The sequence below is a fragment of the Chenopodium album genome, chromosome 1 (genome assembly GCF_948465745.1).
Source record: "Chenopodium album chromosome 1, dcCheAlbu1.1, whole genome shotgun sequence".
In the NCBI taxonomy this organism is placed as follows: Eukaryota; Viridiplantae; Streptophyta; class Magnoliopsida; order Caryophyllales; family Amaranthaceae; genus Chenopodium; species Chenopodium album.
In genome coordinates, this window is record NC_137834.1 from 16,363,735 (window position 1) to 16,374,536 (window position 10,802).

Consider the following 10,802-nt stretch of genomic DNA (forward strand, 5'->3'; position numbering starts at 1 on the left):
CGCACACTGGGAGGCAAAGGCCTTTATTGTCCTTGTGTTGATTGTAATTGTGTGAATGTGGTCGATAGTGTTGAAATCATTAGAGATCATGTATTATGTCGTGGGTTTAGGCAATTTTACCATGTGTGGATTTGGCACGGAGAAAGTGGAGAGTACAGTGGGGATCTTGATCGGAATGATGTGCGTGTTAGAAGCACTGAGATTCATGTGGACGAGGAATACGAGAATGATGAGTATATTGTTGATAATGGTGAGGATGGAGCCGATGAAGATCAGGCGGATGAGGTCGAGGATGAACAAGTGGATGAGATGTTGCAAGGTGTTGAAGGTGAAGTGTTTGAATTATTATCGGAGGCTTCCAAAAAGCCTTTGTATCCCGGGTGCAAAAAATACTCCAAACTATCGGCCGTGCTAACACTTTTCAACATTAAGTCGAAGCATGGGTGGACGGACATCAGTTTTACTTCTTTGTTGACCGCATTAAGTGATATGTTGCCTGATGGGAATGAAATTCCTAAGTCTTATTATTACGCAAAGAAGCTCATGTGTCCCTTTGGTTTGGAGTATAAGAAGATACATGCATGTCCTAATGACTGTATTTTGTATCGAAATTAGTATGAAAAACTGCAGGAGTGTCCACGATGCAAGCGGTCGCGGTACAAGCGCATGAGTTGCAATCCTGGCACGGAGGGACCTCCTGCTAAGGTGTTGTGGTATCTTCCCATTATTCCAAGGTTTAAGCGTCTGTTCTCAATACCAAAAGACGCTAAAAACTTGAGGTGGCATGCAGAGGGAAGAAAGAAAAACAGAATGCTGAAGCATCCAGCTGACTCTCCACAGTGGAAGAACATTGATTTGAAGTTTAAGGAATTTGGTAATGAAGTCAGAAATTTAAGGCTTGGGTTGTGCACGGACGGGATGAATCCATTTGGCACTCTTAGTACCCAACACAGCACATGGCCGGTACTTTTAGTGATTTATAATTTGCCTCCTTGGCTGTGCGTGAAACGTAAGTATGTAATGCTTTCATTGCTAATAACTGGTCCTAAGCAACCTGGAAACGACATAGATGTTTACCTTGCGCCGCTTATTGACGACTTGAGAAAGATGTGGGACGAAGGGGTTTCCGTTTTCGATGCTCATCAGAACGAGATGTTCACATTGCGTGCAGCCTTTATGTGGACCATGAATGACTTCCCTGCATATGGCAACTTGTGTGGGTACAAGGTCAAAGGGAAAAAAGCATGCCCCATATGTATTGATGACACATCAAGCGTATACCTGACTCATTCTCACAAAGATGTGTACCTACGGACTCGAAGGTTCCTTAGGCGTGATCACCCGTACCGTAGGCAGAAAAAGGCTTTCGATGGAACCGTGGAAGAGGATACTGCGCCTAGACCATTGACTGGTGCTGAGATTAGTGCTCGAGTGAAAGGGATACAAACGGTGTTTGGAAAATCAGAAAAAACTGTGGTCTCAGCTGCTCTGTTTAAGAAAGAATCAATCTTTTGGAAGCTGTCGTACTGGAGAGAACATGACGTTAGGCATTGTCTTGATGTGATGCATATAGAGAAGAATGTGTGTGATGCTCTTTTGGGGACGCTTATGAATATCCCAGGCAAAACAAAGGACGGAAAGGGTGCACGGTTAGATTTGCAAGGGATGGGGATTCGTCCAGAATTGTGGCCTCAAGAAAAGGTCAGAAAGGGAAAGGAGCCGAGAATAGAAGATGAAAGTGTTTCGAAAAAAGGGAAGGAGAAGAGCAAGGGAAAAGGAAAGGCCAAAGATGCGTCAAAGAATTATTTACCCCCGGCTTGCTATACATTGTCAAGGGTAGAGAAACGTATGTTTTGTGCATGTTTGTACGGCATTAAGGTTCCATCAGGGTACTCATCTAACATGAAAAGATTTGTAACCTTAAATGGAGAATTGAAGCTGACAAGTATGAAATCCCATGATTGTCACATTATGATGCAAGTATTCCTACCGATTGCAATCCGTGGAATTCTACCGAAACACGTGAGGGAAGCGATTACAAGCCTTTGTTCGTTTTTCAATACAATTTGTAGCAAAGTTCTTGATCCTTGTACACTAGATGCTTTGCAAGCTGATGTGGTTGTGACTTTGTGCAAATTTGAGATGTATTTCCCACCCTCATTTTTTGACATAATGGTTCATCTGGTTCTTCATTTGGTGCGTGAGATTAAGTTGTGCGGTCCAGTGTTCATGAGGTGGTGCTACCCTTTTGAAAGACACATGGGTACATTACAAGATAAAGTACGAAACCGAGCTAACCCTGAAGGAAGTATAATGCAAGGGACAGTGGGTGAGGAGATAGGTAACTTTGTGGCGGACTACATAGCCCTTGCTCAACCTATTGGTCTTTCTACTTCTCGACATGAAGGTAGACTTGATGGTCATGGCACAATTGGGTCGAAACGAATGTCACCAGACCGAGATCAGTTCTTACAAGCACACCTTTATGTGTTGCACAATGTTTCAGATGTGCACCCATATTTAGACGAGCACATGACTTGTTTGCGTGCCGAATTTCCATCCAAAGGTGAAAGGGCACTTATGCAGTTGCATAATAAGAAATTTTTTGATTGGTTTCGTGAACGAGTAATGAGTGGATTGAATGATACTAATGTGACCGATACAGTACGGTGGCTTGCGTACGGTCCTAGGGATGATGTCCGTTCATTTGAGGGATATGACATCAATGGGTACACTTTTTGGACCGAGGCTCGTGATTTGAAATCTTCCTCCACCCAAAACAGTGGTGTAACTCTTGTGGCATCGTCAAGGGAGTTTGCAAGTTCTAAGGATAAATCACCTGTCGATGCAGAGTTGTCATACTATGGTCGAATTCAAGAAATATGGGAGCTTGATTATTGTGACTTCACGGTTGCACTTTTCAAGTGTAAGTGGGTTGATAATATCAGGCGAAACGTCAAACATGAGGACTTTACTCTTGTAGATCTTGGCCACTTGAATGATAGTGCGGAACCATTTATCCTTGCATCTCAAGCTAAGCAAGTGTTCTACGTAACTGACCCAATGGATTCAAAATGGTCTATAGTGCTAGCTGGCAAAAGAAGAATCCTAGGCATTGGAGATGTTGAGGATGAGGAAGAATATGATGCGTTTGATGATTCAGCACCTTTCACTGTTCCTAGACCTGGAGTACTAAATGACATAGACAACGAAGCAGGTTATATGCGATCAGACCACAACGAAGGAATTTCAGAATGAGGTAGTTTGATTAAAAGTTATTAATGGTTTCATTGCAAATATAGTTTAGTTATCATGTATATAGGAGCATAAGTCAGCGAAAATGATATATTTGTAGTTTGAAATTGCCTAAGTGTACTCATTATCATGCATATACAAGGTTATAGGACCATAAGTAGGTGAAACTTGCATAAATAGCTTCTACTTAACCCAACTCCTTTGTTTTGTGTATGAACTAACATTTATTCATTCTAACAACCTATTTTCCATATGTAGATTGAAATTGGCATTTTGTACTCATTATCATGCATATACAAGGTTATAGGACCGTAATAAGTAGGTGAAAATGGCTAAAATAGCTTCTACATAACCATAATAACTATCATGCATATACTTTACTATACACTAATATTGTTTTATGATTGCTTTGACAGGTGCTTATATCTCATGGCGGACGATCATGATCCTCGTTTGGTAGAGGACATTGACGATGATGAGTATGAGGACGAGTACGAGGATGACGACTCCGATGATAGTGATGCTCCTTATGATGTGAATAAGGAGGATGACTTGGGTGAGCCAGAGGATCAGGCTCAAGATGAGTTCGAGCGTAGGCTTGACGATTTTGAAATGTTAGCTGAACGTGCACCGGCCATTGAAAATACAGCACGTGAGATTGTTGGTGAGAACCCGACTCCTGAAAGTCAAGGCCAAGGACAAGATGAAAACAACACAGGTGGTGGAGGGGGGGAAAAGGCACTGGCTGAAAGAAAAACAAGGGGTCCGACGAGAAGCTTTAAGAAACCGGACGGTCCCATGGTCTTGGAGTATGACAACAAAGGCCAACCCGGGCCCAAATGGCGTCGACAATATGCTAATCAAGTTGGCTTATGTTCGCGGAAAATCCCCATTACACTTGTAATGCGGCAAGTACCTCCGGGTTTGATTCAAGCATTTTGGGATGATACAAGGGTAAGTGTGTTTTTGGCACATTTAGACAATTTAAGATACCTTAACCTTATGATTGTTTTTAAATAGAAACCAATAATCGGTTTTAATTTGTGCTTGCAGAGGCAGTTTTCTATTCCTAATGATCCCAAGAAGAAAAGGGTGTTTGTCTCTTTATTAGGGGAAAGATTCAGAGGCTTTAAGACCAAGTTGACTAATCGGTGGATCCATAAGAAGAAGAAGGTGCAAACAAAGAAGAAGAATGCCAAAGAGGATAACCGTCTCCCGTGGCAAATATGGCCGACCGTGTCAAAAGATGATTGGGAAGAGTTCGTTAGAATGAAGAGTCAAAAGAAAGCCATTGTAAGTTTGTGTAAATCTGATGTCAATTGAATAATAGCTTGACACTTTTTGTATTAATGAGACTAACATTTTTTGTTTTGTAGGAACTTCGAGAGCAAAATCAAGCGAATGCAGAAAAGAAGGAATACGTCCATCGTATGGGTCCTAAGACTTTTGCTGAAAAGAGACCTGAGTGGGCCGCTTCGGGTTTATACCCTAAAGCGCTTCTAGTGGCATCGAAGGAACCCTCTAGTTCCACGATCACTACCTTGGTGAGTCGTGCCGGTGATTTCTTTTGTTCTCTCCATTCGTTTGATAAGAAAACCGGAAAATGGTTCATCAAGGGTCCGGAAGCCAAAAAACTGGCGGATAAGCTAGTAAGTTACCTATGAATTGTTGAAATTAAGTCACTTTTGCATCTAACCATTAACTGTTTTACTGACCTCATTTTTCCTTATGCTATAGCTTGAGCACACTCAAGAGATGGTGGAGGGCAAATTTGAACCAAGTATTGAGAATGACCCTTTCACCATGGCTTTGGGAAGGCCATACCATCCAGGACGAGTAGTAGGTTCGGGAGGGTCATTGCTTGGATGGAATAAGGTGATGGGTCCCGAATACACAAAATCGGGTACATCTCGAGCCAGTGTTAACTCACCGGGGGAGTTGGATGCCAAGGTGGCATCAATTAAGGAACAAGTACGCAACGAGATAGTTGGTGAATTGAATGCTTGGGCGAAGCTGATGAACTTACCGACTTTGCCGTTTCTCACTCGTACCCCGGTCGACTCATGTTCTGAACCAAAAGGACAAGGAGAAGGTGATAGACATGGAGGAGATGAGATACGTGGTGAAGATGTGTCACCTCAGGTAAAATCAACTGGGTTATTAAAAGTTTTAAAATACCGAGTTAATTGAGATTTTAGGTGCAATGATTGATGTACTGTTGTAGGTTCCTACTCCTACACATGCGGACTCGAGGGAGCTTGAAAATCCAACACCGCATGAATTTCCAGAGTTACAGGTAATTTGTAACCCTCTACCTTAATGAATTTTGTTATATCTATGCTGTTGTAAAAGTCCTACTTAACTATCTTCTTTTTATATATTTACTTGTGTAGGAAGACACCCGGTGTGCACTTCTAGCCCCGGGGCATGCAAATAGTACCGTGTTGAGTTTGGTGGCGTATGGTAGTGCCCAACCGACGACGGGTGCTACGGCGGGGCCACATCATTACTCGGTTGGGATCGATTCAGTGGTTGCGGGGTTCGAAGACATCCCACTACCCGTACCGATAGAGGAGGTTGAGATAACAGCACTTTGGCAAGTTGTAGGTAGCTTCGTTGATTGGCCACGTGCATGGGTGAAGTTGATTAATAAGGAGGTAAATTAGCTACTCACTTGACTATTTTCTTCATTTCTCAACTTTTAAACTACTTGCATCTCAAAACAACTCATAATCACATATTTATAAGTGTTTGTCATTTGAAATTACATAAAAATCGCCAAGTTCTAAGTTTTTGGGTCAAATTCATAAAAAAAAAGCCATTTTGACCCGAAATGGCTACTCACTTGCCTATTTTCTTCATTTCTCAACTTATAAACTCCTTGCATCTCAAAACAACTCATAATCACATATTTATAAGTGTTTGTCATTTGAAATTACATAAAAATCGCCAAGTTCTAAGTTTTTGGGTCAAATTCATAAAAAAAAGCCATTTTGACCCGAAATGGCTACTCACTTGCCTATTTTCTTCATTTCTCAACTTATAAACTCCTTGCATCTCAAAACAACTCATAATCACATATTTATAAGTGTTTGTCATTTGAAATTACATAAAAATCGCCAAGTTCTAAATTTTTGGGTCAAATTCATAAAAAAAAGCCATTTTGACCCGAAATGGCTACTCACTTGCCTATTTTCTTCATTTCTCAACTTATAAACTCCTTGCATCTCAAAACAACTCATAATCACATATTTATAAGTGTTTGTCATTTGAAATTACATAAAAATCGCCAAGTTCTAAGTTTTTGGGTCAAATTCATAAAAAAAAGCCATTTTGACCCGAAATGGCTACTCACTTGCCTATTTTCTTCATTTCTCAACTTATAAACTCCTTGCATCTCAAAACAACTCATAATCACATATTTATAAGTGTTTGTCATTTGAAATTACATAAAAATCGCCAAGTTCTAAGTTTTTGGGTCAAATTCATAAAAAAAAGCCATTTTGACCCGAAATGGCTACTCACTTGCCTATTATAAGTGATTGTGAGTTGAAACTTATTATTTCTCAAACTATTTCAGATTTCCAATGGAAGCAAAACTTCAAAGAGAAAGAGGGTGGAGAAGCCTAAAAGAATTGATCAACCTAAGAAGAAGCTTAGTGAACAACAGTCCAAGAGTGAACAAGCGTCGAAGTTGCACTCTTCGAAAGGTTCACCCATGCCACCTACTCCAATTGTTGAAGACATTGTTCTTCAATCGCTCTCTACTGACATGACCTTTCTTCACAACCGTGCTTGTCATTTGGTCGATCCCATGGAAGTTGCACTTCCTAAGGCAATGTTCCACTATGATGAGGATGCAATTGCATGGATCAGCAAAGAAGATGTGAAGGAATTTCTACGTGGTGCAAAGCTTAACATTTCCCTCATTCAAACATTCATGAGGTACTTCAATGCCTACATAAAGTTCATACTTTTTTCAAGTTATTCAAATTGATGTTGATTATCCTACATCTGATAAATTAATCAATGTTCATGCACGCAGAGCACTACAGGAGCACTTAACTGACACTGATTCTCCGTGTAAAGTTGGGTGGTTATGCCCCGAGCAGTTATCCACTACTAAAATCATAGGCAACCCCCATGACGTGTTGTACTATGTTGAACAGAGTATAAGGGAATCAACGCGTGCGGGAGACAAGTTCATATTCGCCCCATGTTATAGAGAGTATGACTTACCATGTCAAATTCAATCGATTTGGCCTCATTATATGTTGACTCCTAAATATTAATTACCTTGTCTATTGTGAACTTATGTAGGGAGCATTGGAGCCTCATGGTGATTTGTAATTCCACTAACACAATTTATCACCTTGATTCAGCTCGATCATCGGAGAAGTGGCTCGTGAAGTCTATATTGCAAAAGTAAATATATATAGCAACCTATAGTGATGATTATTGCTAATAATAACTAATTTAGTAATCATACGACTAATCAAATTTGATTGTATTTTTTATACTACAGTGTTATGAAGAAGCTACATTGTCGTGCTCCAAAGGGTCCAACATGGAAGACACCGTTGGTAATTTACATGATATTATTGTGATTATCTTGAAAATCTATGGTAGTAAATATTTGCTCATTTCCTTTGCATGTTTCACTGATGTGATTTGTTTGTCATATGCTAGTGCGCACAACAAGAGAATGGACTTGATTGTGCTTTGTATGTGATGAGATTCATGCTTGACATTGTGACTCATTGTACGGACACTCAACAGCTTGATGAGGTAAGTCCTAAAATTTCTTGAAATGCTATATTGATGTGATTTCTAGCCTTAGACACCTATTATCCAACAATGACATGTTATGAGAAACAAAAAGGCTATTTCACAAGAAAGGTAGAAAATGGGTTGAATAGAAGTCATATGGGCCATATTAGGGCCATTTTGTGTTAATATGCTCTTTTGATGTGATTTCTTTCCTTATACACCTATAACTAGATAATATTGACATGTTATGAGATAAATAAAGTTCATTTAATAAGAAATGTAGGAAATGGGCAAAGTAAGGTCATATAGGCCATATTCGGGCCATTTTGGGTAAAAACCGTCATAAACCTTAATAAAATGCTCTCCTATATAATTTTAGGGCTTACACACATACAACTACCCAACATTGACATGTTATGAGAAAGAAATAGTTCATTTGATAAGTAATGTAGAAAATGGCTAGGCTACATAGAAGTCATATAAGCCCTATTTGGGCCATGTTGAGTAAAATGCGTTGTTAAACTTCTTGAAATGCTATATTGATGTGATTTCTAGCCTTAGACACCTAATATTATCCAACAATGACATGTTATGAGAAACAAAAAGGCTATTTCACAAGAAAGGTAGAAAATGGGTTGAATAGAAGTCATATGGGCCATATTAGGGCCATTTTGTGTTAATATGCTCTTTTGATGTGATTTCTTTCCTTATACACCTATAACTAGATAATATTGACATGTTATGAGATAAATAAATTTCATTTAATAAGAAATGTAGGAAATGGGCAAAGTAAGGTCATATAGGCCATATTCGGGCCATTTTGGGTAAAAACCGTCATAAACCTTAATAAAATGCTCTCCTATACAATTTTAGGGCTTACACACATACAACTACCCAACATTGACATGTTATGAGAAAGAAATAGTTCATTTGATAAGTAATGTAGAAAATGGGCTACATAGAAGTCATATAAGCCCTATTTGGGCCATGTTGAGTAAAATGCGTTGTTAAACTTCTTGAAATGCTATATTGATGTGATTTCTAGCCTTAGACACCTAATATTATCCAACAATGACATGTTATGAGAAATAAAAAGGCTATTTCACAAGAAAGGTAGAAAATGGGTTGAATAGAAGTAATATGGGCCATATTAGGGCCATTTTGTGTTAATATGCTTTTTTGATGTGATTTCTTTCCTTATACACCTATAACTAGATAATATTGACATGTTATGAGATAAATAAAGTTAATTTAATAAGAAATGTAGGAAATGGGCAAAGTAAGGTCATATAGGCCATATTCGGGCCATTTTGGGTAAAAACCGTCATAAACCTTAATAAAATGCTCTCCTATACAATTTTAGGGCTTACACACATACAACTATCCAATATTGAAATGTTATGAGAAAGAAATAGTTCATTTGATAAGTAATATAGTAAATGGGCTATATAGAAGTCGTATAGGTAATATTTGATTAAATACATATTTTTTGCCTAATTAATTATTTTTAAAATAATGTTTTTGTATTTCAAGTTTTGCAAGGTCCAAATGGATGGTCCGTTGACAATCAAGGAGCTTAATGAAGTTCGTGACATGTTGGCGTCTTTCATCACCTTCAACATGTAAATGGCATGCATTGTAATTGTAAATTATTTATGTTAACTTTTGAAATATATATAACTTATTATTCATTATATATGTGTACTTACTATTATTTGTATATATGTAAGCAACTTTTTTTTTTTTTTTTGTATTGCGTTTGGGAATATTTATATCTTTATATATATATATATAATTGAATTCTTGTATCTAATATTATTTTTGTATATAATAATTAATAATATTATTATTAGTTATTATAATAATAAAATTATTAATTATTATATTTAATATAATTGCTGGAATTACAGGGTATTACTATTGCAGGTTTTTTTAAAAAAATATTATTGCACGATGGAAAAAAAAAAACGAAAAAAAAAAATATATACAAAAGGCACCGGTTAGGCAGGAACCGGTGCCTAAACTATCCACCACCCAAAAAAAAAAATGGCGGGAGAGCAGTATTAGGCACCGGTTAACCGGTGCCTATTTCACCCTATGGCACCGGTTTTGAACCGGTGCCAAATAGGGGGTTTTTGGCACCCCTCAAATAGGCAGCGTTTCAAACCGGTGCCTTAGACCGGGTTTGAACCGCTGCCTAATGCGTTTTTTCTACTAGTGTTTTCTGGATTTAGGCCTAAGTATTTTGTCGTTCGTACTGGGCATACATTTACAGCTGACCCATTGTCTACCAAAGTTAGAGGGATATTGTATCCCTTGCATCCCATAGTTAAGTATAATTCATAGTTGTGGGTAGTGTCTTTTGAAGGAAAATCATCATTAGTGAAAATGATTTATTTGTCGGATTTCTCACTAGTAAGCAAGCTAACGAGATCCTGAGGGGTTGTGTCTGTGCTTAAAGACAAAGCCGTTAGAGCGTTCATGAGAGAATTCCTATGTTCTTTAGAAGTACTTAGGAGTTCCCAAATGCTAACATTCACCTTGGATTGGCGAAGTTGTTTGACCAATGGATCTTCAACCTCAAGTGGAGGTGGTATTGGATTTTGTACTTGACCATGAGTTTGATTTTGTGTGGTCGAAGATCCATTTGGTGGTGGTGCTTGATAGACTCGCCCAAAACGAGTTAAATGATCTATCTCGTTTGGGTTAGTTGTAGGACTCACAAACCAACTTTCTTCTAGAGGCTTTGGATATGCCTCCATTTCAATATGTTACAT

General features: G+C 38.5%; 1 protein-coding gene across 1 annotated transcript; it reads left to right on the forward strand.

Moving 5' to 3' along the window:
• The first annotated feature begins 4,429 nt into the window (after nt 1–4,429).
• Nucleotides 4,430–7,974, forward strand: LOC145628815 (uncharacterized). Its single transcript, XM_081681228.1, has 7 exons — nt 4,430–4,548; nt 4,632–5,397; nt 5,480–5,551; nt 5,649–5,858; nt 6,836–7,200; nt 7,301–7,483; nt 7,576–7,974. Exons 2-7 carry the CDS (start codon nt 5,011–5,013, stop codon nt 7,682–7,684), a joined length of 1,326 nt encoding a protein of 441 aa, XP_081537354.1. The 5' UTR covers nt 4,430–4,548; nt 4,632–5,010; the 3' UTR covers nt 7,685–7,974.
• The last annotated feature ends 2,828 nt before the right edge of the window (nt 7,975–10,802 follow it).